At 40.4% G+C, this 15021-nt stretch overlaps 1 protein-coding gene across 4 annotated transcripts; it reads right to left on the bottom strand.

Moving 5' to 3' along the window:
• Positions 1-356: 356 nt before the first annotated feature.
• CENPU (centromere protein U) lies at positions 357-13869 on the bottom strand. 4 transcript variants are annotated; one of them, XM_053459344.1, is made up of 16 exons: positions 13765-13869; positions 11627-11780; positions 11241-11361; positions 10622-10709; positions 9902-10048; positions 7541-7672; positions 7005-7154; positions 6261-6389; positions 5121-5243; positions 4450-4528; positions 3938-4058; positions 3725-3803; positions 3551-3598; positions 3317-3378; positions 2537-2693; positions 357-620 (listed from the first exon to the last, which is right to left on the bottom strand). In XM_053459344.1, exons 1-16 carry the CDS (start codon positions 13798-13800, stop codon positions 495-497), a joined length of 1752 nt encoding a protein of 583 aa, XP_053315319.1. In that variant the 5' UTR covers positions 13801-13869; the 3' UTR covers positions 357-494. The 4 variants fall into 4 exon arrangements, with proteins under 4 accessions (XP_053315319.1, XP_053315337.1, XP_053315329.1 ...); XM_053459362.1 differs by having other exon boundaries at positions 3938-4055; XM_053459354.1 differs by having other exon boundaries at positions 7005-7151.
• Between the last annotated feature and the right edge of the window lie 1152 nt (positions 13870-15021).

Here is a 15021-nt window from a genome sequence, read left to right as displayed (position 1 = left end):
GGTGTTTTCTTACATTATATACAATCCATTGAGTTATTTCAATAATTTAGAAACATCCAGCTATCCAATCTAAACGTCTGGATGATATACTGGGTTTCCTTACTAGAACACAGCTCTAAAGGTCACCCAACCAGGTCAAAAAGTCACAGAGATACCTCGTCAAAGCATCATCAGATCTAGGAGGTATATCACCGGTCCAGAATCTTTAGGTGTTGGTGAACCTGCATTTCCTCGATTTATTTGCAGCTGGACAAATAGTTACTGATCCCGAGGAAGGAGCTGCTGCACACGCAACCCATCAGACTATTTGGGATATTCCTTCTAAAAGTCTTTTTAGTGCCCAAATACAGAGAGCCTTCGTGACAAAACTGCATCCATATAGTGAGAAAGTGGCTCCTGTATCCGATGGCTTGTAGCAAATTAGACCAAACACGTGATACAGTACATAAGCGATATGTACTATGTTACATTTATATAAAAAGTGTGATATAAATTTAACACACATCTTTCTCCCCTGCAATAAAACTCTCCAGCGTAGCGTTAATATCATGGAGATGTTTCTCTGCATTCATGATGGTTTGCGATTGTAGCAGAAGAGCAGGCAGGCTTGACATCCCGTACTGAAAAACAAACTAAAATTAGTCTCATGCAAACAATACCCTCTAACAAACACACCATGGCGGTAACCGGTTTAAATCCAGAACACACAGACTACTGCAGAACTCATTCTGAAAATCAGATATTCTACAGATATTGCATCATAAAAAAAATCTACACTTATAAATGGACTATTTTTGATACAAATGTATGCTTTAACACTATAATGTAAATGTTTCACCAGCCACCATAACAATTCCTTAGATTTGTTTTGTGCAGATATGCAATGAACACAATTATGCTGCGCTGCATATTCCAGTACTGGATGGGTTAAGCGTCACAACAGTATAAATGAGGTTGAAAATGTATGGACATCAGTCAAGTTGGACCACAGGTAGGTAGCCCTGCTCCAGCTTTTTGGCACAGGAAGATTCCCAGCAAGCCACTGGTGATAATCCATCAAACACCACAAGTGATGGAGATCCTTGTGGCCCCTATGAGTGTAACCTCCCTCTAAACAAAGCAATATTTAATAAAACTCTTCCGCATTTAAGGTACACTACACAGAGGCATTCTTGTTTGCCTCAAACCTTTCTGCTAAGATTGATCAGGTAAGAGAGCAAAATACTCAGATTTAGTCCAAGTGCCGTCCCCTATTCTGTGCACCAGCCTTCAGGTTCATCAGTAAAGCCTTCCACAGTTTCAGTGACAAACAACGAGTAGCTGCCATCTGCAAGGTTATGTTACTTAGATATATTTCAAGGGGTCTGAATTTACTTACACATTTTATAACCCGCCATACACACTCAAACTCTATTTATTAAATCCTTAACCCCTTAAGGACAATGGGCGGTCCCTAAACCCATTGAAAACAATGCATTTTGAGTCCGTACATGTACGGGCTTTGTCATTAAGGGGTTAAAATTTAAAACCCCGTTTTTCTGCTGGAATTTTTAGTATTAAGATGATTATTCAAAGCACTTGGGGTTTTTGTGTATATATTAGCCTCGTCACCAACGGAACTGTCGGTCACACTGGGCGGGCTTAATGAAATGTCCAATCATTGGACAGCGCTGAACTCTGTGTTTACAATTGGCTACCTGATAGTGGTCAGTGCAGAAAGGACCACTGGGGAGGAAACATTTGTAGATGTTGTGTCCAAACATGATCTCACCATCTGCTTTTAGCTCCCCCTCGCAAAACATAAAATTCTTATCACTACTTAATTAATGTGACTCTGTCCACTATTAAGTTTGTATAAATCATTTTATGCTAAATACATATTGATTTTTATTCTGACACATTCACTGTATATAAGTCACGTCTAGGATTGCATGTTAATGATCAAAAGTTTTTTGGGCTGTATGTCACAGAACATGAATGCAGAAAGCTAAACCTTTCCAGTAGTTACTCTGATTGTTATACATGTATATACCGTATTGGCTCAGATATAGGCCGCCCCCGTATATAGGCCGCACCCTAAAAGTTTGGTGCTTTTTTAAAGAAAAAGGCACTGGATGTGCCGACACCGGAAGTTGTATACGCGTATTGCGTAGATGTCCCCTGCCGGCCCCGCAAGACACCTGGGATTCTTCTCCGGTAAGTCGGGGGTGGGCAGAGGTAAAACCTCTGCCCACTTAGACAACCTCCCGTGCCGGCACCCCCCCCGTGGGAAGTGCTGGCAGGGGAGGCTGTCTAAGCGTATCGGGGAGTAGGATGCAGGTCCCCTGCACCGCTGCGGGGGATCTGTATCCTAACCCCGCTGCCTGCCTGCCCGGCGCCCGGGACTGCATGTCCCGGGCGTCGAGCGCTAGACCCCGAATATAGGCCGCACCCCCACTTTAAAGACTTAAAGTGGGGGGAAAAAGTGCGGCCTATATTCGAGCCAATACAGTATTACTACGTAGAACACATACATTTCCAACGATAACGCTCTTACAGTTTCTTTAGCTTCTGGGTTTTCTTCTCTGAACTTCAGGTAGTCTTTCCGCAGCTCTCCGAGACCAGAGAGAAACTCTTTTGCTTTTTTCAGTGCAGATTGTTTCTCCTGAAGCTCTTTGTAGGTCTTTTGGAGCTGCTTCAGCTTCGACTCATTCCTTGAATAAAAAAAAACAAAAAACATTCAAATCGCTCCGTAGAACCCAGTTACCAAGATGGAAGTTACTCCCATGCGGGTGTTTTCAGCTGTATAGTGCTATAACATACATTTATGGTATTGCAACACATACTATCAAGTTTTGGAATACTTTGGTAAGACTCCGCTGCCAAGAAATGCATCCTAGCGGAGACCTCGTCTAACTATTCATAAGAAAACAATCACTGGCGCTAACAAGGAACTTTGGACTAGCGCGTTGCCGCTAAGAGCACACATATGACTTCAACGCTCTACTGATGCTCTTGTTTAGCCAGGACAGCCATTTCACCCACTACCATTCCCAGCAGCAACAGAGAACCGTTTACAGGTAAGAGAACAATCAGCATGGTGAAGGAAAAGTAGCAGAACTATTTAAAGTGCAATCTCTACATTGTAAGCTCATTTGAGCAGGGACCTCCTCACCTGTTTCTGTAAGTCATCTTGTTATGTTATGTACTAACTGTTATGTCCTGTCTACCCTTTGTACAGCGCTGCAGAATCTGATGGTACTATATAAACAATAATAATAATACTAGAAAAAAAGTGCATTAATGTTAAATAAAATAAAAATGCACGGTAACTTACTCTATCACTTCACCTTTGACTTCAATCAGTCTTTTCTTTTTCCTTCCAATTTCCAGTTGCATCTATAGCATATTATATTGAATATGAAAGATACAAAACCGCATATGACTAAGACAACTCTTTGCAAACTTCCAATGCGACACAATGAACGCATGCATACTTGTGTGTTCATAAAGGGCAGGGGCAACCAAGTGCCCCTTAAATGACATCACCAATACTTAGCTTATTGCTGACCTTTGCATTTTTCTTCTTAATGTTTTTCATCTTCTGAACATCTTCTATCTGCGTAAGGAATGAGATAGTAAACTGCACTTTAATATTTTTAAATGAGCAGTAAACTCACAATTTGTGTCAGGGAAATTAAATTAAGTTAAAGGTGCCAACACCAGCCTTAATTATGACACTTACGGATGTTGTGAGCTGTTCTTTATAACAAGCGAAGAAAAGATCAATTGCTTTCATATCGGCATTTGAATCAACAGTTTCTCTAGAAAGAGAAAAAACTATTAATTCTCAGGACTGGGTACACCAGCCCTTCGCAAAACTTTACTGCAAGGAACAGGATATCAAAGTCACCATTTATCATCTAACACCAAGTATCAAATGTGGTACTTAACACACCTGTACTCTTCATAAACTTTCTCACACTCAAACAGCACAACATCCAGCTCATTCATGTCTCTGGACGATCTGGGCACCTCTGTTGAACTCCAAACCTTCTTGGACACAGCTTTGTTGGCTACTAGAAATAAGCAAGAGTTATGACGTTGGAAAGAATAACAGACAGAAAACAGATGGGGCCGTGTATAGAAAGTGGGTCTAATGCTAATGTTAAAGTGTAGCCCTCTCTCCACAGTGATCAAAAGTAACTTTCCTTAGTTGTATTTAAAAAGCTTCAATATGGGGACAGAACTTGCATCAACTGACAGGTGCCATTAATGTTTGGAGAATGACAACACTACCCCGTATCCCCAGTCCTTTAATTGGTGGTACTGAGCTAACACTGGGATTTAGTGAGTTTTACCCGTCTCTGCTCAAACAAACTGTTTCAGAAATTAGAGTATCACATTGCTCTGCACTCTGTGGCTGTTGGGTAAAGTGAAATATATTGGCGATACGATGAATTTGTGTACCTGTTGTATGTAAATCATTTATGTTTAACTTTTTCCTTTTTCTTTCTGGGGATTTGTCCTGCCCTTTTTTGGGAGTCTCCTGTTAAAATGAAAGAAGCAATTAGTTTCTACCTTCCCGTGTTTCCCCACAAGTCTGTGTGATCAGACTCAAAATACATTATTGGGGGGGACAAAAAGTGATGAAAATCCCCTTCACTGAAAAGAAAATAACGGAGGTATTGCACTAAAACACTAATTTACATCCACCAGGCCTGGAGACTTGTTTTTCCCCACAGAAATCTTGCAGTGCAAGGGATTCTGGGTATGCATATGCAAATCAGATCAACAACGATCACCTCATTTGCCTCTATAGCCACTTCATACATGGATTTCTTAGTGGTGTATGATCAGTAAATACGAAGCTGGACAAGAAGCCGACATATATATATTATGCTGGATTAAAGTTCAAAAAGAAAAGAACATTCAAGTACAAGTGGAATGGAGCAGGCTTTATTAAACATTGAGATTCCACCAAGTTGTTTCCTTCAGTAATACATCAGTCCCATTTCTGTAGACACTTTTATTATGTCTACTAGACACACTCGTTAGATACATTTGTAGTCTAGACTCACCAGTGATTATGATCAATTCAGATGGATTTGCTTTTAATAGACAGAAGAAATTACGTTTACCTGATGGCCATTAGGTTTCCTTTTATTTTTGTTAGGTAGGGTCTGGGACAGGCCTGCGGAATTATCAGACACGCTGAGTGAGGCTTCATCCTCACTCCCCTGGGATTCTGCATTGTTCGATGTCTGAAACCGTAGAAATAATTATACATGTATTTAACACCATATCAGGCCAGAGAAATGATTAGATGCAAACGGTTATCACAAAGTACACAGGAACCAATGTGACAAACAAATACCGTATTTGCCCGATTATAAGACGACCCCCCAAAACCTGAATATTAATTTAGGAAAAAAAGAAAAAACCTGAATATAACACGACCCTATAGGAAACAAGTTTTACCATTAAATGTTAATTCATGTAAACTATTTAAAAAAAAAAAAAAATCTACGATTGAGAAAAATATTTTGTTTTTATTTCCTTTTATTTTCCAACCTGCCCCAGAAATGCCTTATACCCCCTATATGCCACTGTGCCCTATGATATGCCTTTTAACCCTTTAAATGCCACTGTGCCCCATGATATGCCTTTTAACCCTCTATATGCAACTGTGCCCCATGATATGCCTTTTGAGCCCCTTTGTGCCACTCTGCCTCCAGAAATGCCTTATACCCCTATATGCCACTCTGGCATTTAGGGGGTTAAAAGGCATATTATGGGGCAGAGTGGCATATAGGGAGGTATAAGGCATTTCAGGAGGCAGAGTGGCGTATAGAGGGTTAAAAGGCATTTCTGGAGGCAGAGTGGCGTTAAAAGGCATTTCATAGAGCACTCTGCTTACAGAAATGCCTTATGCCCCCCCATTTAACACTCGACCGTCCCGACTGTCACTCTGATCTCTGATCTCTGACAGCCGGGGAAGGTCTGCACGATATTCATCATCATGCACCTGATCTCTTCAGGCTGCTAAACTCTTTTTACATTTTTCTTTAAATCACTGATGCAAGAAGCAGGACGGAGGAGGTTCAGATGAACGCCCAATGAAACATGTAGAGTTTGCAATGTATTCATTGGTGTAGATATTTATTTTGGTAGATACTCTGTGCAAACAAATAGTAAGCACATGTCAAACACAAATTTTTGAAAACCAGGACCACCTAATAATGATGGAATTTGAATACAAATGACGTACAAAGACGTACCACATCTTTATTTGATGGTCTTCTATGAGGTTCTTTAGAAGGGACTTGATCTTCGGACTCACTGTTTTCAGAGCCAGGTGTATGAGGATCTAAACGTTCTTTCGCTAGAGATTGCTTTTTTTTTGATGCCTAGAAGTAAAGAATATATTATCCTATTACTGTTGATTTATGGGAATATATCGGAATGTCGACATTGAAGTTTATATGCTTAGCTGCCTCAAATTTATTTCCAGCCATGGTCAGGCACTAGGTAACCTAGGCAGGATGATGTTTGATGTAGGTTGTGTAATATTAGCAACGGAATGAAGATTACTGAAAGCGCATATTTCCTTGTCAATAAACATACAGTCAGTTTACTTATTTGGAAAAAAAAATTTTTAAAATATATTCAGTACAAATTATACATTTTGTTCAGGTAATTTGTACTCAAACATTTAAGGGTAACTACTATCGAAACGTCCTTTCAATGTAAAGATTACTTAATAATTTCCTTAAAGTTGAAAATACAGTTTCCTGGCTATTCAATGAAAGATCTAACTGAAAAGATGCAGATGCCATCCCTTGCTGCCATGGATTATTGACAGTTTATTTTAACTTCCATAAGCTTTAATATTAACCAGTTGAAGCCTGTCCACCAGTACATTTAACCTCGAGATACGAGCATTCATCATAAGCATTGTACTTTCACAAATTCTTTAGGAAAACAGGCAGAACTAAGACTTTAAATCTTACACACATCCTTACCACAAGGTTACTTGATTTTCTTCTACGCCTGCTGCTTTTAGGAGGAACACACGACGCATTCATTTCTTCTTCAACTACATCGTCTTCAGAATTAGTGACACGAGAAGGCTTGGGTTCCTGCACGGGAGACCGTGGTGTGTGTGATGTCTGCTAACGCCAGAACATTTAATAAAGCGCTATATTAGTGCTGAGTATATTAGTGCTGTCACGACAGGAACAACAATGCTGTTCACAACTAAAGCTACATGTATTGAAACTTAGAAAAAAACAAAACAAATATGTCTTACCTGCTACAAGGTTTTATTTGTGAAAAAACCACAGAAATAGTACCTTAGCATCTTTTCCCTAAAGTAATTACATCACAAGCAGTCTTATTGCTCTAAGGCCTGTGAGTGCGCATAACAATACCTTAAACTTACTTATAAGATATTGCATATAACCTAGTCATTGGGTTGTACAGTTCCTTGACAGGTAATTAACACATTTTTTACTCTTGTACTTAATTTTCTGATTGATTTATAATGTAGGAAATGTACCTGAGGTTGAATTGATTTTCGTCTTTTAGTTTTGGCTTTAGGAGTTGCCCGAGATGCGAGTGCTGCTTTCTTTGGCATTTTGCCTGACGTAGGTGCACATTCTTTCACCTTGGATAGTGCTTTTCGTGATATCTGTAAACGAAGGATATATTTAAGCAGCGCCTTCCGCATAATAATATGCAAAATGGTTAAATCATGCAGTTTTTAATCTACAACATTGTGTGCACGTGGGGTTTTTTTTGTAACCGGTAGGAACTCTGGCTTTGGAAGTAAAGTTATAGTTAAGATTGCAAAATTTGCTTTAAAGTAGGGCTGCAACAACGAATCGATAAAATCGATAATAATCGATAATGAAATTCGTTGGCAACGAATTTCATTATCGATTAGTTGAATCGATTATTATCGATTATAAAATGAGGGTTTTTTCAGAGCAAACGCTCTGAAAAATCCCCCTCATTATATAATCCGTTTAGTCTGACTCACCGTCTCACAGCAGCAGCTCCTACTTACTCCCCCTCCCTGTAATCACTGTGACAACTGGCCCCGCCCCTTCCTTCTCCAGGCCAGAACCACATGGCTGTGACACTCATCTAACTGTAAGTATATGTGTATATATATATATATATATATATATATATATATATTTGGGCTACTGAAAGTTAGGGGAGGTGGGGGTTAATTTAGGGGCAGTTATGGTTAGTGGGGTGTTTAGGGTTAATTTAGGGGCAGTTATGGTTAATTGGGTGTTTAGGGTTAATTTAGGGGCAGTTATGTTAATAGGGTGTTTAGGGTTAATTTAGGAGCAGCTGTGGTTAATGGGGTGTTTGGGGTTAATTTGAGGCAGTTGTGGTTAATGGTGTGTTTAGGGTTAATTTAGGGGATGCTGTGGTTGATGGGGTCTTTAGGGTTAATTTAGGGGATGCTGTGGTTGATGGGGTCTTTAGGGTTAATTTAGGGGATGCTGTGGTTAAGGGGGTGTTAAGGGTTAATTTAGGGGCAGTTATGGTTAATGGGGAGTTTAGGGGAATCTAAATCCTGGGGGCAGTGAAGTGGCATATGTGGGGAGGGCAGTGTGGCATGTCTGGGGAGGACGGAGTGGTGTATCAGGGTGTATAAGGCATATCTGGGGGTAGAGAAGTGGCATGTCTGGGAGGCAGGGTGGCATGTCTGGGGAGGATGGAGTGGGGTATCAGGGGATATAAGGCGTATCAGGCACAGTGGCAGATGTGGGAGGCAGCGTGGAGTGGCATATGTGGGAGGCAGCGTGGAGTGGCATATGTGGGAGGCAGCGTGGCATATGTGGGAGGCATTGTGGAGTGGCAGATGTGGGAGGCAGCATGGCGTGGCATATGTGGGGAGGGCAGGGTGGCATGTCTGGGGAGGATGGAGTGGTGTTTCAGGGGGTATAAGGCGTATCAGGCACAGTGGCATGTGGGGGGTAGAGTGGAGTGGCAGATGTGGGAGGCAGCGTGGCGTGGCAGATGTGGGAGGCAGCGTGGAGTGGCATATGTGGGAGGCAGCGTGGAGTGGCATATGTGGGAGGCAGCGTGGAGTGGCAGATGTGGGAGGCAGCGTGGAGTGGCAGATGTGGGAGGCAGCGTGGAGTGGCAGATGTGGGAGGCAGCGTGGCATATGTGGGGGGGCAGCATGGCATGTCTGGTAGGCAGCGTAGCAAGCCTGGGCTCAAATGTGCATATATTGGGGGGCTGGTTGGGAAATAAAGACAAGAAATGTATTATCAAAGTTTTTTTATTCTGCTGTTTGTATTTAACATCATTTGTTTAGTAAATTATTTTAAATAAATGAAAAATTTATTCATTTTTTTTATCCGATTAATCGATTAATCGAAAAAATAATCGGCCAACTAATCGATTATTAAAATAATCGTTAGTTGCAGCCCTACTTTAAAGGCAAGGTTCCAGTTATAAATACTGTTGCACGTGGGGATAGCAGAAAAAGTTTAAGAGGAGTTATGAGCCACAGGAGGTACAGCACTTTTGTTTGATTACCTACAATAGAATAGCACAGATCAGTACAAGGAGAATCAGAATATAGATGGGTCCAGAGTTTATCAAGCAAGATACATGAAACTGCATCTAGGATTTGGCAGTATTGTAGCAGCAATGTTTCAAGCATTCAAAGAACTCCGTCTGATCTTGCATGTGGCCAATTTGGAAATTGACAATAACGGGGAAAAAAAGCTACGTAGTGGCATCCAGGGGGGCAGTTCAAGGGACACCATATGTTTAAGAGATCACAAACATTCCATACGTAGGAACAGCAAAGCGTTCATAAGGTCCAAGTAAATCAGACTGGTAAGTTTCTGGATCTATTACGGTTATTTGAAAAAGAGAAGATTACCAAGCTTTTATTTGTGTGTTTTCCTTGTCGGTTCTCTTTAGGGGAGATCGGTGGTGGGCGAGTTGCTTCTGCAGACGCACTGTTGGGAGATTCAACAGCATGAGGCAGCTCAGCATCTGGCACCTGAGATTCTGCTTTCTTTGTTGCCTAAACAGAGAGAACTGACATGTTAGACAAATATAGCTATGACAACAAAGGTGTTTGAAAATAAAAAATACTTGCTACTGAATCCTTTACACTTAATGATGAAACACATCTTGCTGATTAACCCATAAGCAGCAAAATCTTATGAAATAAAAAAAAAATTACTCTCCATCCATACATCTGTGTGCAGCAAAAAAATAAATACATTAAAAAGATCAGGGCATAGTTTCAATGTTCATATCAGAGTCCGTGTTTTCATTATACTGTATGCATTATTTAGTTAATGCAGTTTGTTTTTTTATTATATCATATAATGCATTATAAAAAATTAAATATGGTGAAAAATTTAAAGAAAAAAATAGTGACTTTATTTTGAAAAATCTTTTACTCATCTACAAAAGCAAATAAAAAATACAAGCTGCTAAATAGATTGCAACTTGTCAGGAGTTTAGAAAACCAACCCCCCCCCAAAAAAAAGGTTTTTGCAAGGGCAATAAGTGCAAACAGGGTATTGATATTTCAAAACTATTGTCTTCCAAAATTGTAAGAAGCAAAAGTATTTGTTTTAAAGCACACCTTTGGAGTTTTCTGTATGATCTTGTCCTGTACTGTTCGATTTCTTACAACTTTCCCGGATTCACTTCTAGGGGTAGCAACAATTTTACTGAAAAGTAACAAAACAAAAAAAGTAAGTATAAAATTGCTCATACTTGCAACATTTTTGCATCCACCATTCTGCATTTTAGATAAAAATACATCTGCAAAATGCAAGAGAACAATCACATTGTAAGTTTTCCATTCAAATATAAATTTGTGGAATAATAAATGTAATTTATTTCTATAGCACCAACAGATTATGTAGCTGCTATACCTTCGTGATCATACTGGTTTTTTTTTTTAGTGTTGTTGAATGACTCAGTTTCGAAGCACTATAGCAACCCCATGACTGTTGTTAACTGTATGTTCACAAAGGGGTTAATAAATAGACCTCAGAATTGATGGGCTGGCTCTGCACAGTGTCACCCTATACTTCTGAACCAGCATGTCTTCAAAATGATCCTTGTTGTCAGTTTGGCATACTGTCAGTTTTACCGTTTTTGGTCATTTTGTATTCTTCCCTTTTGTAACAGCGCTAGCGAATCTGCTGAAGCTTTATTAAGAAAATGTAATGCAAGTGCTAGGCATCTGACGGGACCTTTTCTGTTGGGTCCAGGAGGTAATCAGTAGCTGTTGCTTGAGGGATTTTTCTTTAGACACTTCTTTTTCCAATGGTTCCTCCCCCTCGGCATACACAGCTGTGCTATGGAAAGGAGGGTCTGGAAAGACAGCAAAAGGCAATGCTTATACTATAGGTAAATCCAAATAACAAAATCTGTATTTTAAAATACTTCAAATCTGTAGCCAGGGTCACCAAGTTTTCTCCTAAAATAATGATCATGCAAAACACACAATAGTAGGCAATTAAAGAGGTATGCGTACTGAGCCAACACCGGAGCTGACTGGATGCGAGCATATCGCATGCAGGGAGATGCGTGAAAGTAATGTGCTTGCATACAATGCATGTTAATGGTGGATACTCACCAAAATAATCCTCTTCGTTGTAATCCTGTGATAAATCTTCAGGCTCCTTTAAAATAGCAGAAATTTCAGGAGGAATGAGCATTTTTTTCACATACGGGGACTTCTGTTTTGGGGATTTCGGCGGCACAGTTTTGGTATTATCTTGACCTTCTGGCTACACAAAAGATTAAATATATCAATACACAATTGCATATTAAAAACTGGAAAAAAAAATAGAAGATAAATAATGTCTACTTTAAGAAACTGAAATGAAAATTTACATGATGCGTAACATGCATTTTAATCTACCACTAGAGGCATAACCCCTAGCCTAGAGGGTCTCTGGAATTCTCATATTATATAGCGGGTACGTGAGATCTATAGATTATTCTAGAGACTGTCACAGAAGGTAATCACTCCATCCTGATATTAAAAAAGGGAATATCGACTCATGAACCTAGAGCAGTGCTTCCCAAAGTGGGCCTTACTGCCCCCTGGGGGCTGCTGGAACAATCCAAGGGTGGTGGTTGTATTGCAATTGGAGGGCGTTGAATAAAAATAAGGGGGGGATGGAAGACAAAAAAATAATTTTGAAAAACTGTTCATACATTTCATCTGTTGTGTAACAGTCCTAGTGATTACTTTATTTTCGTAATAAACACACAAAATGCAAGTTATAAGTATTACCCAGTGCTTCTCAAAAGGGGGCAATACTGCCCCTGGGGGCGCTGGAACGAGAATCTGGAAGTAGATTTCCAGGGGGTTGATGGGTAATTTTTTTGTCTGAAAAGGGGGTGGTAAGCCAAATAAATTTGGGAGCCTCTGACCTAGAGCCTACAGCAGTCTAGAGTATTTGGTACTCGGGGCGGATCCAAAAATTACTTTTGGCAAGAGTATTTCACACATTTGTAAACTGTATGTTAGCTGGGAAAAACTGGAAACCCAAAAAAATAAATGATGAACTTATAAATAAAGTTTAAATAAATAACGAGATACAGATGGTACAGCATACCTCCCATCACTATATACTGAGCCAGACATTGATGGTGGTGAAGCGTAATTCCCATCACTATACACTAAGCCAGACATTGGCATGGTATCCCTCTGCCCCTAAAACAGCCTGCCTGCCTGCCTGTGCCAACTCTGCTCCCTCTAACGGGTGTGCGTTAGGCTGCCGTTGTGCCACCGGGCACCTTCCTGATGAATGGCACCCAGGGCGGACCGCCACCCCCGCCCTCCTTTAGGTACGCTACTGCTACCATCTCTCGTCACTTAGTGCTGTATGCATTCTACTTTGTCCAAGAAACAAACCTATTTAAAATACATAGAAACTCTGATATCTTCTTAACTATGGTGACAGGGACATTCACATATTCCAAAACACCTACAGGTTTCATGACGTGAACAGAAAGATATCTGGGGCTCTACTAACTAAGTCTGGCGTAACTGGGATACAGAAGTCCACACTAAATACTCATATCTGGAGGAAGGTAGGCCATTGTGACAAACGCTCTTTAGGAAGCATACGTAAGAGTATCTACAACAATATAAATGTTTCTATGGTGTGTGTAAGTGTGTTTATATACACACATACGTGTATATGTGTATTGTATATGTGTATTATATACACACACATATACCGCAATACACATACACACGCAATATCTTTCTTTAACAATATGCAGTTGGCAGAGAAAGAAGCACCTTTCGTGTTAACGTCTCATTTCTTCTTAATACTTCTGTCAACCTTAAACACTAACTTGGGTCCACCAGTGAAAAATGATTCTGAGGAGATCAATGAAAAACAGGCTGTGAAGCACCAGATGGAAAGGATGGCTCCAGGCATGAAAAGAAAACTCTCTCAATAACCTTTTACTTCGCAAATGTATTAAAATGTGTTAATAATAATTTCAGGAAGCGTTCATAAACATTATGACATTACATTTTGCAGGAGAAACCTAGCAATCTCGATATGGACAGTTTATTTTTCATCACAAAACCACGTATTAGTGATTTAGTGCATTACGGTAAGGACTCGGTATAAAGCGTTACGATCAGATGATGTGCTCCGTGTCGTGAAACTCGAACAGACGCCGCTCCGGTAGTAACGCCGGTCACCCCATAGCAGCAGCTACAGAATGTCACTTTCTAATATTTACCTGTCTGTTTATACGCCGCTTCCCGCCTCTTTCCATCGTTGCTGTCCGCAGTTAGCCGCTTCCCGACCGCCCCTCTTGCTGAGCTCTCCGCCTCATTCTGTACGTGAGTGGACGGGGATTACTCCGAACGCCCGCCCTGTCCCCGAGACGCCATCTTGTTTAGAAAGTGTCTGCGTACTTTGAACGCAGGCGCGCTGAGGAAGTATGTGAGGCAGTAACTGAAGCAAAAAAGGGAGAGAGAGGATAAAGAAGTCAGAGAGAAGTAGAAATGAAAGAAAAAATAGAGTGAAAGAAAGAAAGAAATGGGGGGGGGTAGAGACTAGAAAAAGGAAAAAAATCTTTATAAACGCAAAGAGACACGAGACATGCAGTTATCATTTATTATACATTTTCAAATAAATACTTATTATTTTAGTACTGTTTTTTAAAGTTTGGCCAAGCGTGTTAGTAGATTGGTATTCAAATAAATGAAATATTTACTTATTGAAAAGGTATGTGAGACAATAATTGGTGGAACGAGAGGGGAATGGATAAAGTAAGGAAGCCTGAGGTAAATGGAGAAAGAGAGAATGGAAGAAAGGAATGGGAAGGGAGCAGGGTCAGAGCGGGAATTAGAAACCACAGAGCCCTCGGGCGAAAACTGCCCCGAGCCACCTCAAGTTCACAATCAACATGTCCCACAGTGCCACCTTTGCCCCCAAACAGCTTGTCTGTGCCATCTGTTTCATGTTTTCCACCAAGCCGCTTGTCTGCGCCATCGTTGTCCCTTAACAGCTTTTCTGTGCCCTCAAAGAATGTGCCACCTCGGCCCCTAAACAGCCTGCCTGTGCCATCTCTGACGACTAAACAGCCTTGCCCATGCCACCTCTGCCCCCTTAACTCAATCGCTAAATAGCAAAAAAAAAACAGGTAAAAGCATATAAAGCACTTATATGAATATATGGAAAACAGGAGTTACAAGAAAGTGGAGACTGTAAGAGAGATCCCCAACATTTTGCTTTTACTTATTTTTGGTTATAAAAATGATATATATATTTTTTTACTATTTAGCGATTGTGTTATGCATTTTTTTAGTGCAACTCCCTAATATTAGGGGTAGTCCTCCCCTCTCCAAATCAAGAAGTCTGGATTCCTGGCTCAACTGTAAAAAGTGGAAACCACTTTGCACACTTGTGCAGGTCTCTTGTGATTGTGTGATGCTCACATACCACACATTATTTAGCAGCATCCATCCCAAAATGTGCTCTATATGTGAAA

Source organism: Spea bombifrons, chromosome 1 (assembly GCF_027358695.1).
Source record: "Spea bombifrons isolate aSpeBom1 chromosome 1, aSpeBom1.2.pri, whole genome shotgun sequence".
Classification (NCBI taxonomy): domain Eukaryota; kingdom Metazoa; phylum Chordata; class Amphibia; order Anura; family Pelobatidae; genus Spea; species Spea bombifrons.
This window is presented reverse-complemented; position numbering and strand designations above follow the sequence as displayed.

Excerpts from the sequence above, each read along its gene's own strand:
- CENPU (XM_053459344.1), bottom strand. The coding sequence starts at position 13,800 with ATGGAAAGAGGCGGGAAGCGGCGTATAAACAGACAG. Across the intron at positions 4,059-4,449 it reads AAATGATTTACATACAACAG|TAGCCAACAAAGCTGTGTCC; the intron begins GTACACAAATTC and ends GCTTATTTCTAG. Across the intron at positions 3,379-3,550 it reads TTAAGAAGAAAAATGCAAAG|ATGCAACTGGAAATTGGAAG; the intron begins GTCAGCAATAAG and ends AATATGCTATAG.